Source organism: Dendrobates tinctorius, unplaced genomic scaffold, assembly GCF_039654945.1.
Source record: "Dendrobates tinctorius isolate UK_male_01 unplaced genomic scaffold, ASM3965494v1 ptg000158l, whole genome shotgun sequence".
NCBI lineage: Eukaryota > Metazoa > Chordata > Amphibia > Anura > Dendrobatidae > Dendrobates > Dendrobates tinctorius.
In genome coordinates, this window is record NW_027361825.1 from 22,455,427 (window position 1) to 22,478,102 (window position 22,676).

The following is a 22,676-nucleotide window of genomic DNA, read 5'->3' on the forward strand; positions in this document are numbered from 1 at the left end:
TGCCACCACCATAGTGCAATTCATCTCTAGTTTTACCTTGTGCTTTTCTAAATTCTTTTAATCTGTTTCCTGCTATATCCCCTGTCGCTGAATCTATGAACCAATTCCAATGCTTGATCTTCATAATCTTTATACAGGGTACAGATTCTTTTGACCCACATAAATTGACCCTTCGGAATACCGTTTATGGTTGGCCTATAATAGGCATCATAATAATAATTTTTATTTATATAGCTCCAACATATTCCGCAGTGCTTTACAGTTTAAAGGGAATCAGTCACCCCTTTTTTGAGATATCATATAATGATATCATTCAATTGTGTGTCACATAAGGATTCTCTTAGTACTTTTGCTTCCCCCTGACCCCGAACCTTTCATGCATAAATACCTTTTTTATATCGGTTCAGATGTAAGTAAACTGCCGCTGTCCGGTCCGCTGGGCGGGGCTTATTCACCTGCTCCCCCTCCCTGTCTTGCTCTACACAAGAAGAAATGCGTAGAGCAAGACAGGGAGGGAGCAGGTGAATAAGGCCCCCCCAGCGGACCGGAGAGCGGCAGTTTACATACATCTGAACCGATATAAAAAAGGTGTTTATGCATGAATGGTGCGGGGTCAGGGGGAAGCAAAAGTACTAAGAGAATCCTTATGTGACACACAATTGAATGATATCATTATATGATATCTCAAAAAAGGGGTGACAGATTCCCTTTAACAGTTTCAAAACACAAGACATAAGTAACAACGTTAACAATACAATAATTAAAGCAAAATAAGACGACCCTGCTCATGAGAGCTTACAATCTACAATGAGGTGGGGGAGATACAAAGTACAGGTGTGTATTTACAGTGATGTATTTACAATGATGGTCCAGCCATCTTGAGGGAGTGAGGGATGGATGGAGATAGTGAATGGGCTACTCATGCACACTTACACATAGAATGATTTTGATTAGTGAACGTGATAGGCCGCTCTGAACAAATGTGTTTTGAGGGAGCGCCTAAAACTATGCAAATTGTGGATAGTCCTAATTTCTTGGGGTAGAGCATTCCAGAGGATTGGCGCAGCGCGGGAGAAGTCTTGGAGTCGGGAGTGGGAGGTACGGATTAGTGTAGAGGTTAGTCGAAAGTCATTTGCAGAGCGCAGCAGTCGGTTAGGCCAATAGACAGAAATAAGGGAGGAGATGTAGGGGGGGTGCTGCACTGTGGAGAGCTTTGTGGGTGAGAACAAGTACTTTGAATTGGATCCTATAATGAATGAGCAGCCAATGTAAGGACTGTCGAAGAGCAGACGCGTCCGAGGACCGATTAGCCAGATAGATGACCCTGGCTGCTGCATTAAGTATGGACTGGAAAGGGGATAGTCGAGTAATGGGGAGGCCAATAATTAGATCGTTGCAGTTATCCAGGCGGGAGTGGATCAATGCTACAGTGAGGGTTTTTGTTGTTTCCATGGTGAGAAAAGGGCGGATTCTAGAGATGTTCTTTAGGTGTAAGTGGCAAGAGCAGGCAAGAGATTGTATATAGGATGTGAAGGAGAGATTGGTGTCAAACATAACACCCAGACAGCGCGCCTGCTGCCAGGGTGTTATTATAGTGCCACACATGGAGAGGGAAATGTCAGATTTAGGGAGGTTAGTAGACGGCGGGAGCAGAGGAAGCTCAGTTTTGGAGAGGTTGAGTTTCAGATAGAGAGCGGACATGATGTTGGAGACTGCGGACAGACATTCACTGTCGTTCTGTAGTACAGCGGGGGTAAGGTCGGGGAATGATGTATATAGTTGTGTGTCATCAGCATAAAGATGGTACTGAAAGCCAAATCTGCTGATAGTCTGTCCAATTGGGGCCGTGTAGAGAGAGAAGAGAATGGGGCCAAGGACTGAGCCCTGAGGTACCCCGACAGCGAGAGGAAGAGGAGATGACGTGGAGCCAGAGAACAAAACACTGAAGGAGCGGTCAGAAAGATAGGAAGAGAACCAGGAGAGAGCAGTGTCCTTAATGCCTAGTGACTGGAGCCTAGAGAGTCAGAGATGGTGGTCAACAGTGTCGAAAGCTGCAGATTGGTCAAGAAGAATGAGCAGAGAGTGGTCACCGTTACGTTTTGCTGTTAGAAGGTCATTGGTCACTTTGATGAGTGTAGTTTCAGTCGAATGTAGGGGGCGGAAGCCAGACTGTGAAGGGTTTAGCAGAGAGTGAGTGGAGAGGTAACAGGTAAGGCGGGAGTAAACTAGGCGCTCCAAAAGTTTGGAGATGAAGGAGAGATTGGAGACTGGTCTGTAGTTGTTTGTGCAGGAAGGGGCGAGAGTGGGTTTCTTTAGTAATGGAGTAATGATGGCGTGTTTGAAGGAGGATGGGAAAATGCCCGAGGAGAGGGATTAAAGATTGTAGTTAGGTGAGTTGTGACGACTGGAGAGAGAGACTGGAGGAGATGTGAGGGTAGCATGCAACAAGGTATTTGTTGCTGTTGGCTTTCTGAACACGTTGGGGACTAACTTTGCATCTGGTAGAGCTTCAATACTCAAATCCATAAATTTTACTTTTCTGCCAAAATTATAGGTCAACTTGATGTTGTAATTGTTCTGGTTCAATCTCTCCATTAGGGATAGTAGATCCATTGTGGTATTCTCCCAAATGAAGATCACGTCGTCATTATAACGACTCCAGCCATGTATGGCTTCAATGCCAGGGATTCCATCAACCTGAAAGATCATTCATTCCCAGTACGCCATAAATAAATTTGCATACGCAGGTGCACAAATGGCCCCCATTGCTGTCCCCTGCTGCTGAAAATATATGTCTTTGTTGAATATGAACACATTATGTTCAAGGACAAATCTCAATAAGGTCAGAGTTAACTCATTCAGTGATGGATCCAAATTACTCTCATATAGATAGTGGGAAACAGCAGGCAGACTATCCTCATGTTTAATTGAAGAATACAAAGCTTCTACATCTGCTGTAACAAGGATTGCATCCCTCTCCAGCTGTAGTGAATCAAGTCTTTGCAACATCATAGCTGTATCCCTAATATATGAGGGTAATGTTAGCACTAATGGTTGCAGATAGTAATTAATCACCTTACACACTGTTTTGCATAAACTGCCAAGACCAGAAACTATTGGTCTCCCTGGTGGATCCAGTGGATCTTTATGTAATTTTGGCAGTAAATAAAAAGTGGCCAATTTAGGCTGTAATTTGCTAACCACCTCTACCATCTTTTTGGGGATAATTCCTTCCTGCAGTTTCTAAAATGCATACTAAATCATGCTGGAATTTCGTTAAGGGATTATACTGCAGTTTTTTACAGCAATTTACATTCCCCAAAATCTTTTCTGCTTGCCCCTCATACAATGTACTAGGCCATAGGACCGTATTTCCACCTTTATCGTCCTGTTTTATCACTATGCTGTAACAAATGGAAGCGGAGGCAGAGATTGTGAAGTTCACAATCGTTTTTATTTTTAAAGTGGAACCTCGGGACCACGGTCCGGGGGGCTCCGAAGGGGGCATGACTAGTGAGCCCCGGGTGCCCGTAGTAGTAAAGCCCCTCAGACAGGGCCAGAATGGAATACCCGGAGGACACAGGTGCTACCTCCAGTTAGACCCCGGACACGTGGCAGCTAGAGATGAGCGACTTTGCCTTTTTTAGGGTCGAGTCGGATTTCATGAAACCCGACTTTCTCAAAAGTCGAGTTGAACGAAATCGGCGGACTCTCGGGAAAAGTCGAAGGTCCAACTGAAACATGAAACCCAATGCAAGTCAATGAGGAAGCAAAGTCGGCAGGGAGTGGAGGACAGTAAACACACCTACATGCCGGACTGCTTTCACTAGAACTACTGATGGAGTCATTTTGACTCCTTTCGTTTTTTTATTTCTCTTCTGTGACTACATTTTTCAGAATTCCGGCTTGAAACTCGGTGACTTTTCCTCAAATATGATGTGAAAAAAGATTTTGTGAGAATAAATAATTTTGGTGAAAAATTTGCGCGTTTTTTTCAAAATTTACCAAGAACTACTGAAGGGAGTCATTTTGACTCCCTACTATATTTTGAGGTCCTTTTGTCACTAAATGTTGCTATAAAGTTTTGTGCATAATTTTTTCACTCTGTCTTATTTACCCTGATGTTCATATAGAAGTAGTTCAATTTACATGTCAACTTTTCACATTTTACTTGTGTTTTACCTGCTTGTATTACTGTGTAATACTGAACAAAATAGCTTGTTTACTCTAGGCTCTTATCTTATCAGATTTGATGAGAAATCTACTCGATCGGAGAGACTGCAAACGGACAAGTTTGCTCTATTTTCTACTGTGTGGGACAGGTTTATTGAAAATTGTATTGTGTGTTACAAACCTGGGCCATACATAACGGTGGATGAGCAACTTTTCCCAAGCAAAACTAGGTGTCCATTCACACAGTACATGCCTTCCAAACCAGATAAATATGGCCACAAATATTGGCTAGCTGTTGATAAAGAGAGCAAATATCTGGCAAATGGCTTCCCTTATCTAGGCAAAAGATGACACACGCCGTGCTGAGGACCGTTTAGCTGACCATGTGGTAATTAAGTTATTGGACCCATTTTTGAAAAAAGGTCGCAATGTTACAACCGATATTTATTTTACTTCAGTAAAATTAGCTAAACAGCTAAAAAGCAAAGGAACAACCATCGTGGGAACACTGAACAAGATAAGGCGAGAAGTGCCTAAAGAAATAAAATCCATGAAAGAGGAATTGTACAACACTAAAGTGTTTAGAAATGAAGACAATTTTACACTTACAGTATATCAAGGAAAGCCCAACAAAAATGTTGTCATTTTGAGTTCCGTCCATCCAGATGTTGTTGTTGCGTCTGATTCCGCTAAAAAAAACTCCAGAAACGGTAAAGTTTTACAATGAAACAAAATATGGAGTAGATGTAGTGGATCAGATGGCACGAAAATATACCACACGAACATGCACAAGGAGATGGCCTGTTCATGCATTTGAAAATGCCTTAGACTTTGCGGATATAAATGCATGGATAATATTCAAGGAGATTACCCACCAAAAAATGTCACGCAAGGCATTTTTGCAAACGCTTGTGAGAGAGTTGAGTGGTCCTTATGTCACAGATAGGGAAAAGGGTTCCACGTCCCAAGTTTCTACATGCTCAGAAGTGATGGTTCAAACAAAATTTTGCCAGATCAAAGAAAAGTGCAAGAAAAATAGATCTGTCGGCAATTGTAAGACTTGTGGTAAGTCTTTGTGTGGGCAATGTACTGCCATAAATCAAAGGCAATGCCTAAAATGCGAAACACCAAATGTTTAGAAGGTGAATTCTGCGCCATATTTTCATTTTTATGCTCCTCCACCTACATTTTCTCTGCTTTTTGTTCTTCAGTTGTTGTTTATATGTGTGCACTTGAATAAAAAAAAATGTTTGAAAAACGTCTATTATAATTATTGTTATTTTCTGTAGAAAAATAAGAAAAGCAGAAAAAAAACAATCAAAAGCATTACTGTTGGATCTCACAATAATAATACATTACAAAAAATATAATTATTAATAAATAACCACAAATGAAACTCTAAAAATAAACGAAAACAAGCAAGGAGTCAAAATGACTCCTTTCAGTAGTTCTAGGCGGGGTCACGAGTCCAGTAGTCCTAGTGTTAAAGTGCGCGAAATCTCTCTCTCTTTCTCTCTCTCTCTCTCTCTCCCCGGATGCTGCACATGTCATCTCGTTGCCCACAGTGTACGTCCTTGCTCAGTGGCTGAAAAAAGTCACGTGCAATCATTCTGGAAAATCCGACTTTGGCGTTGGCGCTCGTTTTGCCGACCGCATGGCCGACTTCACTCTGTGGTCGGGTTTCGGTCGGCGAAACCCGACTTTGCCATAAGTCGGCGACTTATGAATCTGGCCGACCTGTTTTGCTCAACTCTAGTGGCAGCTGTCCCAGCGGGACCAAAAGGGATAACAGTAGTTACAGCAGAGTCCATAATGAGATGGGTCCTGGATCCGGGTAGTTGGTAAGTAGTTGGTTCCAGTGACCTTCACACAGTCCTCGGACTTGGATGGCTGTTGGCGGAACGGGATGGCTTTCGCCCAGATGGTTGCAGATATAACCAGGAAGCACAGGCTACTGATACTCTGTGGAGACAGATAGCAATAGAGAATGCATAGAGACTGCAGATGCAGCGCAGACAGGTTAGCAAGAGAACCGAATGTAGCAATGATTGATACTCGCTGATACTCGCTGCTCCGGCGCTCTTCCTATGGAGGAGAGGCCAGAAATAGCAGCCAGTGCGCTACCATTGGTTAATTGCACTTTTTGAAAAATGCACGCTGTCCCTTTAAGAAGGCAGGAGAGCGGGCGGGCGTGCCCTAATAGCTTTAGTTACAGATCTGCCGACAGAACGCCAGGAGGTAGAGGCAGGAGAGCGACCTGAACGCTGAGCAGCAGCATGAGACACAGAGGAGGCCGGCTGCTGCCTAAGGACAGCGTGTAAGGCTTGAAGTGAGTGCCCAGAACGGGGGGGCAGTGGCAGACCTGGACGCAGCGCCAGGACGGGGACCAGGTGTAACAGTGGCAGACCTGGGCGCCGCGCCAGGACAGGGACCGGGTGCAACAGTATCCCCCTCTTTACACCCTCTCTTCTTCAAGCCTGTGTAGAATCTTTTAAGGAGAAGAGGAGCCTGGATATTCTCTCTAGGCTCCCAAGATCTCTCCTCAGGACCAAAACCCTCCAGTCCACCAGATAGTAGGTTTTACCCCTTACTTTTTTTACGGCCAGGATATGTTTTACTGAGACAGGGTCAGGAGTCGTACCCGGATCCTTAAAAAAGGGGCTCAAAACTACTGATTTGAGGAGAGAAACCTGAAAGGATTTAGGCACACGTAGGGAAGTAGGCAACTTCTGCTTGTAAGAGACTGGATTGATTTGTCTCAAATGGTCCGATGAATGAGTTGCAGAGTCTTTCTCTGACCGGCGTGACCAGCCAACTTGGATGAGTGACCCCACCGAAGGACACGAGTACGTTCAGAAGCTCACACGAAAGATTTCCCACGAAAGTTTTCCCAGGGGGAAGCCGGGTAAGATCAGCAGAAGCGACAGCGACTAACCTTGGGGGTTCAATGATGTGCTGCGGTTCTTCTTCTTGATCAGGAGGTAGAAAGGCTCTGGAAAGTGCGTCTGCCTTGACATTTTTGTCAGCTGGGCGAAAATGAAGAACAAAATTAAAGCGAGCAAAAAACAAAGCCCAGCGGGTTGACGAGGATTCAGTCTTTGCGCAGTTTGGAGGTAAGCAAGGTTTTTGTGGTCGGTGTATATGACCACCTGATGAAGAGCTCCTTCTAGAAGATGCCTCCACTCCTGCAGAGCCAATTTGATAGCCAACAATTCCCGATCTCCAACGGAATAATTCCTCTCTGCGGGAGAAAAAACCTTGGAAAAAAACCACAGGAGTGCATTCGCCGGTGGACGATTTCTGGGTTGGTACGCCTCCCGCACCTACTGAAGAGGCATCGACCTCAAGAAAAAATTGTTCTTTGGAGTTAGAGCGATGAAGAACATGTGCGACAGCAAAGGCCTTTTTGAGAGAAACAAAAGCTTCCTCAGCATCAGAAGGCCAATCCTTGGGATTTGTACCTTTCCGGGTCAGAGCTGAGATTGGCGCCAGTCGGGTAGAGAAGATAGGAATGAATTGTCTGTAGTAGTTAGAGAAGCCCAGAAATCGCTGTATGGCCTTCAGCCCAGACGGATGAGGCCACTTGAGTACAGCCGATAACTTCTCTGAATCCATTTTTAATCCTGTGGAGGAAACTATGTAACCGAGGAAAGGCAAAGAGGATTGTTCAAAGAGGCACTTTTCAAACTTGGCATACAGGCTGTTCTCCCTGAGCCTCTGTAAGACTAGGTGTACTTGCCTCCGGTGCGAGGCCAAGTCAGTGGAAAAAATCAGAATGTCGTCCAGATAGACAACAACACAGGTGTAAAGCAGATCCCTGAAAATGTAATTGATAAACTCTTGGAAAACAGCGGGTGCATTGCTCAGACCAAACGGCATTACCAGGTACTCGTTGTGACCATCACGGGTGTTGAAGGCTGTTTTGCATTCATCTCCTTCCCTGATTTGGATCAAGTTGTTGGAACCTCTGTGATCCAGCTTGGTGAAGATCTTGGCCCCTCGGAGGCGGTCAAACAGTTCTGAAATTAGAGGCAAAAGGTACCTGTTTTTTACCGTGATCTGGTTCAGTCCCCGGTAGTCGATACAGGGCCGCAAGGATCCGTCCTTTTTCTTCACGAAGAAGAAGCCTGCTCCTGCCGGTGATGATGATTTTCAGATAAACCCTCTGGCCAAATTCTCCTGGATGTAGTCCGACATAGCCTGAGTCTCTGCCTGGGAAAGAGGGTAAACTCTCCCACGGGGAGGAGATGTTCCAGGAAGAAGATCTATTGGACATTCATACGACCTGTGGAGGGGAATTTTTTCAGCCTCCTTTTTCCCGAAGACATCCGAGAAGGACCAGTAAGCGGATGGTAATCCAGGCAGGGTAGCACGTTGGACCGGGGGTTAAATTGGTTCAATTCGGGTTAAGCAACGGTCCGAGCAGTAATCTCCCCAACGCAGAATTTCGCCTGTTTTCCAGTTAAGGACTGGTTCGTGTTTCTGAAACCAAGGCAAACCTAAAAGCAAGGGGTAAGACAAACCAGGGTACACATAAAAACGGATTCTTTCAGAATGCATAAGACCTACCCGGAGTTCCACTGGCTCAGTCTGGAACTGGACAGGTTCAGTCAGTGGCTGGCCATCGACAGCGGTCAAGCGCAATGGATTGGGAAGAGCCTGAACTGGTAAGTGGTAACGATCCACAAGCATCTGCTGGATAAAACTCCCAGCGGCTCTGGAATGCAACAGACAGAGTCCAGAAAATATTATTGCTTCGCAGGTCACGGAGATGTGCAACGAAGGAGAGGAATGTTCTCTACCTAGAATGGCCTCTCCTATCGAGCCTAGGCACAGGAGTTTCCCGACTTCTTTGGACAGGAGCAGATCAGGTGTTTGGAACTACAACAATATAGACAGTTTCCGTCTTTGCGACGCGCCTCCTGGCGGCTGGCCAGACTTACTTGATCTACCTCCATAGCTTTGGGAGAGGAAGATGAGGTAGCCATCTTGGAAGAACTAGAGTCCAGGTGGTAGGACCTCTTCTCTCGCTTAATCTCCATGGAACGCTCCTGAAAATGCAGGTCAATCCGGGTCGCCAAGAAAATCAGGTCATCCAAGATGGTAGGCCTGTCCCGTCCCGCCAGCTCATCCTTAATTTTTCCAGATAGGCCCTCCCAGAAGGTAGCCAGCAAGGCCTCATTGTTCCAGGATAACTCGGACGAGAGGGAGCGGAACTGAACAGCATGCTGAGCCACCGTGAGAGTTCCTTGGTGTAAGTGAAGCAGGGCAGAAGCGGTCAACGTGGCTCGGCCAGGTTCATCAAAGGTCCTGCGAAAAGTCTCTAGGAAAGATTGAAGATCATTAACCAGTGGGTCTCCTCTCTCCCATAACGGGTTTAGCCAGGCGAGAGCCTCTCCCGCTAGATGTGACATAATGAAGCCCACTTGGGCATGGTCAGAAGCAAACGTACCCCAAGATTTCGAAGTGTAGGGTACACTGATTGAGAAATCTCCGACACTGAGTGGGATCACCATGGAAGCGGGGAGGAGCCGCCAGGCGAGGACCCTTGCTTGGCATGACAGCAGGTACCTGGGTGCTGCTGGGTGAATTATGAGCAGCCGGGTTCAGCAGAGAATCCATGCGGGTGGACAGGTTACTTAGATAAGACGTGATCTTGTCCTGTTAATCTTTTAAGCGGGTCACCTCTTGGCACAGTTCCATAGTCGGAGGCCTCTGGGGTCAGGCGGATTCCATGGCTAGAGCAATCTGTAATGAATGGAAGAGGAGGCAGAGATGCTGAAGTTCACATTCGTTTTTATTTTTATAGTAGAACCTCGGGACCACGGTCCTGGGGGCTCCGAAGGGGACATGACTAGTGAGCCCCGGGTACCCGTAGTAAAGCTCCTCAGACAGGGCCAGAATGGAATGCCCAGAGGACACAGATGTTACCTCCAGTTAGACCCCGGACACGTGGCAGCTGTCCCAGCGGGACCAAAAGGGATAACAGTAGTTACAGCAGAGTCCGTAATGAGATGGGTCCTGGATCCGTGTAGTTGGTAAGTAGTTGGTTCCAGTGACCTTCACACAGTCCTCGGACTCGGATGGCTGTTGGCGGAACGGGATGGCTTTCGCCCAGATGGTTGCAGATATAGCCAGGAAGCACAGGATACTGATACTCTGTGGAGACAGATAGCAATAGAGAATGCATAGAGACTGCAGACGCAGCGCAGACAGGTTAGCAAGAGAACCGAATGTAGCAATGATTGATACTCGCTGCTCCGGCGCTCTTCCTATGGAGGAGAGGCCAGAAATAGCAGCCAGTGCGCTACCATTGGTTAATTGCACTTTTTGAAAAATGCACGCTGTCCCTTTAAGAAGGCAGGAGAGCGGGCGGGCGTGCCCTAATAGCTTTAGTTACAGATCTGCCGACAGAACGCCATGAGGTGGAGGCAGGAGAGCGACCTGAACGCTGAGCAGCAGCATGAGACACAGAGGAGGCCGGCTGTTGCCTAAGGACACCGTGCAAGGCTCGAGGTGAGTGCCCAGAGCAGGGGGGGCAGCGGCAGACCAGGACGCAGCGCCAGGACGGGGACCAGGTGTAACAGTGGCAGACCTGGGTGCCGCACCAGGACAGGGACCGGGTGTAACATATGCCCTCTAAGACCTGCAACTCTTTCACTGCCTTTCTTTCCCCATAATTCAAATTAGAATTCCAAATAGGGATTGAGGGCAGGCTCTCCACCTCCTTTGTCACCATTTTGGTGAAAATTTCCACCGCAGAACAAGTGTTTAAACTTGGAAATCTACATACTTCTTTATTTTTAGCTCACTAATTTCATTCTCCCATTTGTCAATGTCTTTTTCCAGAGTTTTAACAAAATTTTCTATTTTATCCACTGTCAATTGTTTTTTCAAACTCTGATGAAGCTCCTCAATTTCATTATCCAAGAGGCTCATACTGGCTGTATTCTTGTCAATTATTATTTTAATAAATTCCAATGAGTATGATATGGCTGTCTTTTTCCACCTCTGAATCAAATCTGAATCCTCCAATTCAAAAGAAGGGTACACCTGCACCCTGAGACCCCTAGGAACAATATTTTGTTTTAAATAATTCTCAAGAGTGGTTTTGTTCCACCACAACTTAGTCTTTCTATGAACCGCATTTCTGTATCTTAATGAAAGATCCTTATTTTCCACCGTTAAATCCTGTAATCCTGGTATACTCCCTTGTTTAAATAAATCGGAAGCTTTGGACCGCCAAGTAGTCTCCCTGGCTTTCAGGTCCATCCTAAATGAAACGAACAATCTGGTAGCAAACAGGCTAGCAATTTTATACATATAAAAAAAAATGTCCAAGATGTATAAATACATTACATCGTTACAGCAGATGTAGAAGCTTTGTATTCTTCAATTAAACGTGAGGATGGTCTGGCTGCTGTTTCCCACTATCTATATGAGAGTAATTTGGATCCATCACTGAATGAGTTAATTCTGACCTTATTGAGATTTGTCCTTGAACATAATGTGATCATATTCAACAAAGACATATATTTGCAGACGCAGGGGACTGCAATGGGGGCCACTTGTGTCCCTGCGTATGCAAGTTTATTTATGGGGTACTGGAAAGAATGATCTTTCAGGTTGATGGAATCTCTGGCGTTGAAGCCATACATGGCTGGAGTCGTTATATTGACGACGTGATCTTCATTTGGGTGAATACCACAATGGATCTACTATCCCTAATGGAGAGATTGAACCAGAACAATTACAACATCAAGTTGACCTATAATTTTGCCAGAAAAGTAGAATTTTTGGATGAGTATTGAAGCTCTATCAGATGGAAAGTTAGTTACCAAAGTGTTTAGAAAACCAACAGCAACAAATACCTTGTTGCATGCTACTTCTGCCCATTATAGGCCAACCATAAACGGTATTCCGACAAGTCCATTTATGCGGGTCAAAAGAATTTGTACCCTGAATAAAGATTATGAAGATCAAGCATTGGAATTGATTCATAGATTGAGCGACAGGGGATATAGCAGGAAACAGATTAAAAGAGGATTTAGAAAAGCACAAGGTAAAACTAGAGATGAATTGCTCTATGGTGGTGGCAAGAAAGATAAGAAACCCGTTGAGAATCAGATTAGAGTTATCACTGGCTATAATAAACAGTGGTCTGAATTGAGCCATGTTGTGCGCAAGCATTGGGGAATTTTGTTATCTGACCCTGTTCTGAAAAAAGTTCTGCCAGAATACCTATCCATGGTGCCAAGGAGGTCTAGAGACCTCAAAGATCTCTTGGTGCATAGTCACTATTCTAATGTTTTGCCAGGTCCCTCTAATTCTGAATTGAATGGCTTCTATCCTTGTAATTCATGTAAGGCATGTGGTAACCATATAAAGAATAAGACACTTGAAAATTATGATGGATCAAAGACATTTGACATACGTAAAATGTTGACTTGTATGACCAAGGGAGTAATTTATCATGCTTGTTGCCTTATGGTAAAATTTATATAGGGTTGACCACACGCGAACTAAGACTTAGGACTAGGGAACACGTAAGAGACATCGAGAAGGCAGCAACCATTGACGATCTGGAAGGGTTAAAAACTCTTCCTAGGCACTTCAAGCGACATCATAAATGTGACCCTTCAGGCTTAAAAATTAAAGCCATTAATCAGATATGTTTAGGTAATAGGGGAGGAAACCTTAGCAAAATTCTTGCACAGAAGGCGAGCCGATAGATTTACCTACTTGGCACCATGGCCCCGCAAGGCCTTAATGAAACAATGGGTTTTAGTGCATTCTTGTAGGTGAATTGATCCAATTTTTCACCTTTTCATTTTTTATGGGTTTTAGCCTGTTCATTCTTTTAATTTGTGTGTTTTGTGTGGGTTGATATTCATTTTTTTCTCCTTATTCATCTAACCTAGATGATGCTGTCATTAATCATCTACATCCTTCTGGCAAGATGTCTTGAGGAGAATAGGTCGTTCATTATTGAAGTCCACCAGAATTCATCAAGTTCTCTTCATTTTGAGCATACCTTATATATATTTATGTGTTAATTTATGTGTTAGGTGCTCTATGAATTACATATATAATTAATGGGAGGGGGTATTTTGGTGTCTGTAAATAGTCTGTACACATGTGACTATTGTTAGCACTTTTTGTATGTAAAAATTAATTGATTACATGCAATATATTAATTATGCAGTAATGTAGTTTTTATTGTGTATATATGCATTTATTAATTAAGAGGAATTTTTCACATTAAGCTGTAAGGTTAAAATGCAATTGCATTATGTAAGTATAGGCATGTAATTGTACTATATATGTATATATGTATACAGTATGTATGACATTTTTTATATTATAGTATATAGTCTTTATGGTGCAGGTAAATCACTTTACCATTTTGTTTTCGTTATTGTAATTATTCATGTATTTAACATTATATGTGGATATGTTGTTTTTGCATTATTGTAATTTTTCATAGGCCAATATGTATGTACAGGTTTTTCCGCTTATATATAGTTCCTGCTATAGCGATCTCGACACTGGGCTGTAGCGCATGCGCTGGTCATGAAACTTCGTGATTTCCTGCTTTGCTCACCGTAGTAACGTGTAATGTTTACACTCACGTTCCAAGTGTGATGAGCAGGAAGTCACTTTACATGGAGGAAGTCTGCGGACCGGCACATGCGCAGTAGGAAGCCTATGACGCCGAAATTGCGGTCAGCTGTGTAGAGGGGTATTTAAAACCGTGCATTCCATAGAACACACATGCCCCTGATTGAAGAAGCCTGTGAGGCGAAACGGCGCTGTCGGGGTGACTGTGATAGACCAGACCAGTACCTGTAACATATGTAAGTTCAGGAGATCATTATGCCCATAGATGACTAGCGTTTTATATGCAGCAACATAATGAGATTTACGTGGCTAGCAGCTTTTCATGCCGCAAGTGAATGAACATTCCTAATGAAACTGAATCACCTTTTTTCTCTCAGTTGTGACTTGGTAGGTGCACTGAATATAGGACTGTGCTTTTTCAATACAGTGGCTAGCATTTATTTGCAGCAGGCAACTATTGGCACCTTTTTTATGCACTTTTCCTGCATATTTTGCACACAGAATCATTTTTATTGCATTAAGCACTTTCTTTTTCTGAGGTATAGGTGACTGGAATTTATATGAAATAAGTGAATGCTCATTCTGAGTGGCACCATACACCATTTAATAATAAAAGGCTGTGCTTTTTTCAATAGGGTGGCTAGCATTTTATATGCAGCAGACAATTATTGGCACCTCCTTGCATGTAGCACTTTTTTCATTGTGAATTTTGCACATAATCTGTCTATTACATCAAGCATTTTATTACAATTTTTGCTATCAAACAATAAGTTTTTGATTACATGAGTTTTATGGTGTTTTCCTGTCATATTTTCTGATATGGTTTCTGGTCTGTGTATTATTATGGCATTTTGTGCATATTCCCTTGTTTATTTTATGTATTGAGTAAATAATAAATTTTGTAGAAATTTTATTATCATGCTTTTTGCCTCTTTTTCTGCCATTTACTAATGGTAGTTATGGTTTATGAATAATTTTTGAGGTGGTATTTATACATCTTGGACATTTTTTTGATATGTATAATGCTGCTTATGCAAGTCAAGAAGTAATTTGGTTGAAACAACTTTTGAAAGATTTCGGCAAGCCATTAGCTCAACCAACAGTTATCTATGAGGACAACCAAGGATGCATTAAACTTGCCAGGAGTGAGAAGATTAGTGCAAGGACTAAGCACATTGATGTAAAACATCACCACTTACGTGACTTAGTGGAGCATAGTGTACTCGAGTTTGTTTATTGCGAGTCTGACTGGATGATAGCTGATGGTATGACAAAGCCATTATCAAGAGCCAAGTTTATGGACTTCAGAACCGCAATGGGACTAGCAGGATAAGTAATTGTTGAGTGGGGGTGTTGGAATATGTTTTGTGCAACAACTCCATTCCTGTCTGAGTGTTTAGTTGCTAGATTTGTGTGCTGTTCTTTAAGTTAGAACAAAAAAAAACTCCTAGAGGCTCACACAGGGAGAGCATGTAACTGTATTTCCTATTTTTCCTGTGTCTGTGTATGAGAGAAGCAGCCTGCTGTAGATGGTGCACAGATAGAGATACACAAATGATTTATTCCTGATCTGTTAAGGTACTGTCACACTTAGCAATGCACCAGCGATCCCGACCAGCGATATGACGTGGTCAGGATCGCTGGTGCATCGCTAAGTGGTCGCTAGTGAGCTGCCACACAGGCAGATCTCACCAGCGACATCGCAGGGGTCGGGGGTCGCTACTTACCTGTCAGACGAGGCGATCCTGACTTCCTCCCGCCCGCGACCACGCATCGCTCGTCTCCACAGCAGGAAGCTGACGACGAGAAACGGTCCAGGATGTTCTCGAGTGATCAGCGATAACCAGCGGGGGAGCGGTCGGACGTAAGTATCAGACACAGAGATATCGCTAGCAATATCGCTATAACGTCACAAAAACCAGTGACGTTATAGCGATATTGCTAGGGATATCGCTTAGTGTGACAGGCCCTTTAAGCTTATCATATACTGTTCCTGATTGTTCCTGAATAAAGAAGCTCTGTTGTCACACGTTTGGAGAGTATCCTGAATAATCCTCTTCCAACAAAGAGAGACTATAGGGGCATTATACTGTGTGGGAGGTATTGTGAAGCTTCATGCTGTGTGTATGGGCCGTAGAAGAATCATCCTGTGGGGGTATCACACTGTATGGGAGGGACTGTGGGGCATCATACTGTGTGTGGGGACTTTGGGAGCATCATACTGTGTGTGGGGAGGCTGTGGGGCTTCATACTGTGTGGGAGAGAGACTGTAGGGACATTATACTGTGTGAGATGGGCTGTGAGGCATCATAATGTGTGGGGGCGGTAGGAGCATTATGCTGTATGTGGGGGCTGTATGAGCATCATGCTGTGGGGAATCATTCTGTGTGGGGGAGGGACTGTGGGGCATCATTCTGTGTGGGGGAGGGACTGTGGGGGCATCATGCTGTGTGGGAGAGAGACTGTTGGGACATTATACTGTGTGGGTAGGACTGTGAGGTATCATACTGTATGGGGGCTGTAGGAGCATCATGCTGTGGGGGAATCATACTGTGAGGGGGAGGGACTGTGGGGGCATAATACTGAATTGGAACCCCAATGGGTTTCTCTAGAAGCAATATTTCTATCACATATAAAGGACCTGCGGTTAGGGAAGTGGCTTAGCATAAAATACAAATTGCCACAGCAAGTTACACAGTATGTATCCCTCTTGGGAGACAAGTGTTAGTAAAGCAGTAATATAGATTTTCTTACCTCTCATGACTTGGCCTCTGCTTTTTCTTTATGATTTGTTACCATGTAAGAGGCTTAAAATGTAACTTGGTGCTAATATGGGTGTCTATATTCATCACATCCTTCTGGCATTGTATGATCTGGATCTGCCGGGAACCAGCTGACATAAGTTGTAAGAGTTTTCCAATGTGAGGTCAGTCTTTGCTAGGCACAATTGCTGCATGATCCATAGTAAAAAAAATTTTTCTAATTTCCAGGGAGCCAATATTCTTCTAAATGACAATGGAGATGTTAAACTGGGTGAGTTTCCATAATTGTAAAAGTTCGTCATATCCATCAACTGAAAAATCACAGTATTGGTAAAGTGAGGAGTTCATTTTGTAGGGTCAAACTAAATATGCATCTATTTAAAATAAATTGACCCTGGAGGAACTTGCACATTTCAAGTTTTTACATAGACAGTCCATTGATTTGTGTAGTATGTCATTCCTCTTTTACCCTGTGATGACAAACTGAAAACCTGTAATCTGCTTATTTTATGGCAAAATGTCTAGCAAAATGCGATTGCCCAAAGTAGACAGTGCCTTAAAAGCAGCCAAAATTTTGCTTTTATTTAATTATCAATCAGCCTTTTGTAAAGTTCTAACTCTTTGTAATATACTTCATTAACTCATTTTGCTTCCTTCTATGTTTAACACTATGCTGGATTATCTGCCTAGTTTATGCTGTCTTAGAAGCTGATTTGAGCTGCGGGTCTAGCAAAGATTTGTACATCTGCGTGAGCTTCTGTGCTCTCCTCCTCCATGCTCAGACACTAGTATTTCTTTTAGAAACACTCTCCCTTTCTGAACATGAAGGCCGGGAGCAGAAAAACTCATAATAAAAAATCTTTGCTAGACTTGCAGTTCAAATCAGCTACTTAGACAGCAGGAACTCGGCAGATAAGCCAGCACTTTCAGCAGTATTAAAGATAGAAGGAAACAAAATATGGTAATCAAGTATATTACAAAAAATTCATAACTTTACAAATGCTGATCAGTAATTAAATAAAAAAGTTTAATTACTTTTTAAATTTTGAGGGGGAATAACTTGACATAGTTGTTGGAAGAAAATTAATTTCGGAGAACCTTAGGGTCTATTTGAACTTTTTCTTGTTAATATATTAAAGTTATTTATTTCACAGCTGATTTTGGAATTTCTGCTCAGCTCACGGCAACTTTTGCTAGAAGGAATTCCTTTATCGGCACCCCTTATTGGTACGTAAGTTAAACAGGAACTCCTGATTGCTCGATCTCCTCAAGCTGAGATCTAGTTGCAGTGGATCATACACAGAGAAAAAAATGATCTTGCCACCTATTACATCTGACCTAAATGGTCACTCTTTTCTGTCCATACAGGATGGCCCCAGAGGTGGCCGCGGTAGAACTCAAGGGAGGATACACAGAACTGTGTGACGTCTGGTCTCTAGGCATCACGGCCATTGAACTAATTGAGCTACAACCACCCATGTTTCATGTACATCCCCTGAGGTTGGTATTACAGCTTCTAATAAATATAAGATAAATTTACAGTCCTATAAAAATTCTAATTTAATATTAATTATGTTTCAACAGGGTTCTCTTCCTAATGTCAAAAAGTGGTTATCAGCCCCCTAAATTGAAGGATAAGCCAAAATGGTGTGTAATGCTAGATGGGAATCCTCTATGTAGCATCACTCTCTGTCGATCTGTGCTATGTAATACCCTCTTCTTCTTTTTCTTCTTTTTCTTTTTTTAAGGTCTGCAGCCTTTAACAATTTTATCAAGGTGGCATTAACCAAAAATCCAAAGAAGAGACCAAGTGCCTCCAAGTTGCTCACAGTAAGAGCTAAGTTTGTAATGGACTACAAGGAAAGTTTGGAGGAAAGTTCTCCATCATGATAGAGATCCTGCATTACTTGACACCTGTTTCTATAGAAATTACTTCCTATATACTTTATGTTTTCCTATTGCTAAAGTATTTTTTTACCTTTTTTTATTTTGCAAGAACTACTTTGCCCTTCAACTTTGTCCTAGAAATTGTGGAAGGCCACATTACTACTATTCTCCATTCTGTTCCATTTCTGTTAGTTTGGTCGAAAGTACTAGCTTTGCCTTGAAAAACAAAGCCAACAAAAACATAATCAACCCATTCCTCAAGTCAATTAAATATATCGTGGTACATTAAAATCCATGTGAAAATAGATCGGTTTATGGCTCCACAAGTGGTGGAAATTTGGCCGATAAAGTGAACACAGCTCTAGACCTTTCACACTTTAGTGTGGGAACCACCTCGATGTGACTACTTCCCATCTTCTCTACTTTGCAGCACCAGTTTGTTGCCCAAACAGGACTTGGTCCTTCTCTCACTATGGAGTTGTTGGAAAAACTGAGAAATCCAGAAAAGCATCATGAAACATCCAACGCTGAAGAAGAAGATGACATTGAGGTGAGGGATTTGTTGAAAACACCAAGGAAAAATGTAAACTTTCGATTAAACTCCGTTATAGATTGTATGTGGCTAGAAAATTATGCCAGATAGTCTCAACTCCTACAGGTCATGGATATTTTTTTTTTTAATACAATGGAACTTTTGGAAACCATAATATCTTTAAAAAGACAACTCCTGATCTAGATTGTTTTCTGCTTTGACCATTTTCTTTGGAGGGAAGACCATTTTTCACACTAACTTTCGGTGGCTTTCCCACATGTGAGGGGCTTCCTTTCACATGGGCTCATAGGTCAAAGGGTACTGTCACAAACAAGTGGCAAAAATTAAATATAATTTTTGCCACTTGTTTGTCACAGAACCCTCGGGGTTGCAATGCGACCTTATATTGTGCTGCAATGGAGCAGTGACACATAGTTGTCTTTGACTACATGACTTATGCCATGGCCAAAGTCGCCATGTAGCCCCTGTCAATTGATGATTACTGATGACTAACAAGTCAAATGGTCAAATGGTCCCACCTGCATAATACACTGAAATAAGAAAACTTTTTGTCCAACAGCTCTTATCAACATTCTCTCGAATCCTCTCTAAAAAACGTATTCCCAAAGTTGGACGCTTATCATCAGACATCCAATGTGAGTATGGCAGTGGTTGGGTATAGGGATGAAGATAGGAGAGTAAAGTAAGACTTGTCTCCTTCGTTTTGTAGTGATCAATTTAAATCATCCTCCAAAAGCAAAAATGGAAGAACCAAGGATCCAAAAGGTAACAAGCATAAATCCAGTTATCCTAATATTAACTCTTAGTTCTATGGTCAATAGTCAGTCTTGTTTGTGGTCCTAGGAGCTCTGTATGGTCACATTTATTTTAATTCTGACAGATACATAACCGTTCTGTGTAACTAAGCCTCACCTCTGCTTATTTCAAATAGCCAAATAGGAGTACCAGAAAAATCCTATTTTTCCAATTCCCAAATCAGCCATGCATATATTCATGTCTACTTATAGTTTTTTTATTTAATTTCCCTTTGCCATAATTTACTCATCCTCACACATTGTCCCTTCAATGTTAGTCATATTATTTAGTAGACTCCTTAAAACAAAAATTGCCGTTTTTATTCTAGGAATGTCAATAATTTTTGCCAAATTACACACTGACACCTGTAAATGTATTTTTTGTCTGAAGAGTGACCTAGAGCCAAGTCCAGCTCAGAGCACCATGAGTACAGCGCCATATGTCAGGTGAGTGATAGATGCATGCCGCTTCCACTTTGGGGCTCATAGTATGACCAGTCCATATAACAAATTATTGACATCTTAACTGAAGGCAAAAAGGCCATACAGTAGATTATTGTTGAGTTTGGCATATTGACTTATCATCTATTGTGTGTGGGTGGGTGTCCTGAGTACAGATGCAGTTGCCATCATTTCTGGGGAAGTTTACACCCCACTCCATTCCAGTCACCACCCTCTTGGAAATGCACACACCTTCCAGTAACTCTCATTTCTACAATTTTGCCCAGTTTTGGGTGGAGTTTGTATAAACCCCACTACCTTTGATCGGGGAAATTCAAGACAGCTGGTGGGGTTAAGAAAGATCAGGCAGTTGGATTTCAACATTCCCATTCCTTCTTTTTCTCATGGGAATAAAGGCAATAGTAGAAACATCCAAACAAGGGCAGGTTTTGCAGAACTGATTGTGAATGTGTATTCCAGGTTAGGAAAGGTGGGAGAGAAAGCTTTTGGCTAAGTGAGCATCTTAAAGTGGATGACCATCTTCATCTATCATACTGATCTAAGATGAATCAGTTTTGCTTTATGAATGCCCTAAGAAATACTAAAGGATTACCAAATAAATATTTAGAAAGAGAAATTCTAATTATTTCCTACATTTCCATTTACGGTAAGTTTATTTGATGTTTCTAGATCTCTTGCCCTCCATATGTCTCACTGACTGTCCTTAATGTCTTATACTGAGGACAGTGATAGTGGCCCAGTTGAGTTTCCCTATTGTATTGGCCTTAACCGTAGTTGATGTAATAGAGTCATTTTTTGTCCCTTCTAGTAGACTAAAAGGCCAGATAAAGGTGGTGTGGAGATCATGAGATGTACTCTGGTGAATGCAGTTATAGGCAACCAAGTTATATAAAAAGCAATAAGATGGGTGATAATCCCACTCCAAATAAATTTCTCACTTTTGCATTACATCATGATTGGAACTTTTAATATTCTAAAAAAAATTCTGTTTTAGTTTCTGTTCTGATGAAGATGATGACTATGATGATGTTGACATGTAAGTAATGAGACAAGTAATCAGTATTTTCAGATCTTGTATGGGGCTATATTGGAGGTTAACTTTAGGAATGTTCCCTGATTAGAGGTGAGCAAAAAGATTTCTAGGACCCTTGTCCGGCATCCATGTTGATACTCCATGGCAGCCAGACTGTTCCGGCATCCATGTTGATACTCCATGGCAACTGGATTGGTCTGGCATCCACGTTGATACTCCTTGGCACCTGGACTGGTTCGGCATCCATATTGCTACGCCATGGCACCCGGACTAGTCCAGTATCCACATCCACGTTGATACTCCATGTCACCCAAACTGGTCCGGCATCCACGTTGATACTCGATGGCTCCTGGACTGTTCTGGCATCCACGTTGATACTCCATGGCACCTGGACTGGTCCCGCATCCACGTTGATACTCCATGGCACCTCGACTGCGAAAGCGCACACTTCCTCGTCCGACACTCGAATATTGGTGTTATGCGCTTGCAGGGTCATAGTAACATAACATAGTTTTGAAGGCTGAAGGAAGACCTTATGTCCATCTAGTTCAGCCTAATTTTAGTGCAGCTGTTCTGCATTGTTGATCCTGGGGAAGGCAAAAAAATAGTAATCACAAAAAGTGCCCAGGTTGTCAACATTCGAGTTGAGGCCGAGTAAGTTCACACTGCCCTTGTCTGGATCCTATGGAGTACCGACTTTGAAACCAGCATCATGCAAATATTTTTACTTTGCTCGATCACTAATGTTTATTTGACATGTTGCAACCATTGTCTTACATTGTAAAAACCTTAAGGCTATGTGCACACGTTGCGGAATTCCCGCGGAGATTTCCGTGGAAATTCCTGAATTCCATTCCGCGGGAAATATGCGAACAAATCGCATTTTAATTTCCGCCTATTTCCCGTGGAAAAACTAGCGATTTGCAAGCGTAATTAGCTTGCAGAATTCTAGCGTTTTCCAAGCGATCTGGAGCATCGCTTGGCAAACTGACAGGTTGGTCACACTTGTCAAGCATAGTGTTTGACTAGTGTGACCAACTTTTTAGTATTAAGGCTGCCTATGCGGCATGAGTAGTAAAAAGATCTAATGTTAAAAATAATCTAAAAAAAAATGGTGTTTTTCTTACCTTCCGGCGTCCCGCGCAGCGTTCCCGATCATCGCGATGCTCCCGGCAGGTCCCGTTCCCAGTGATGCATTGTGGCAATGACCTTTGATGACGTCGCGGTCTCGTGAGGCCGCTACGTTATTGGAGACCGCGATGTTATCAAAGGTCATTATCGCAATGCATCACTGGGAACGGGAGTTAGCGAGAGCTTCACGGAGGCCTGTTGACGCTGCGAGGGACATCGGAAGGTGAGAATATGACAATTTTTTTATTTTAATTCTATTT

The 22,676-nt window shown here is 42.8% G+C and overlaps 1 protein-coding gene across 2 annotated transcripts in view; it reads left to right on the forward strand.

Moving 5' to 3' along the window:
* MAP4K1 (mitogen-activated protein kinase kinase kinase kinase 1) overlaps positions 1-22,676 on the forward strand; it is a 210,778-nt gene that overhangs the window by 140,194 nt on the left and 47,908 nt on the right. For both annotated transcript variants that reach the window (XM_073549098.1, XM_073549099.1), the window contains 10 exons: positions 16,785-16,827; positions 17,711-17,783; positions 17,925-18,056; positions 18,141-18,203; positions 18,305-18,386; positions 18,874-18,993; positions 19,556-19,631; positions 19,706-19,761; positions 20,182-20,237; positions 21,247-21,288. In XM_073549098.1, the coding sequence (XP_073405199.1) occupies positions 16,785-16,827; positions 17,711-17,783; positions 17,925-18,056; positions 18,141-18,203; positions 18,305-18,386; positions 18,874-18,993; positions 19,556-19,631; positions 19,706-19,761; positions 20,182-20,237; positions 21,247-21,288 (743 nt within the window). The remainder of the gene's footprint in view (positions 1-16,784; positions 16,828-17,710; positions 17,784-17,924; positions 18,057-18,140; positions 18,204-18,304; positions 18,387-18,873; positions 18,994-19,555; positions 19,632-19,705; positions 19,762-20,181; positions 20,238-21,246; positions 21,289-22,676) is intronic.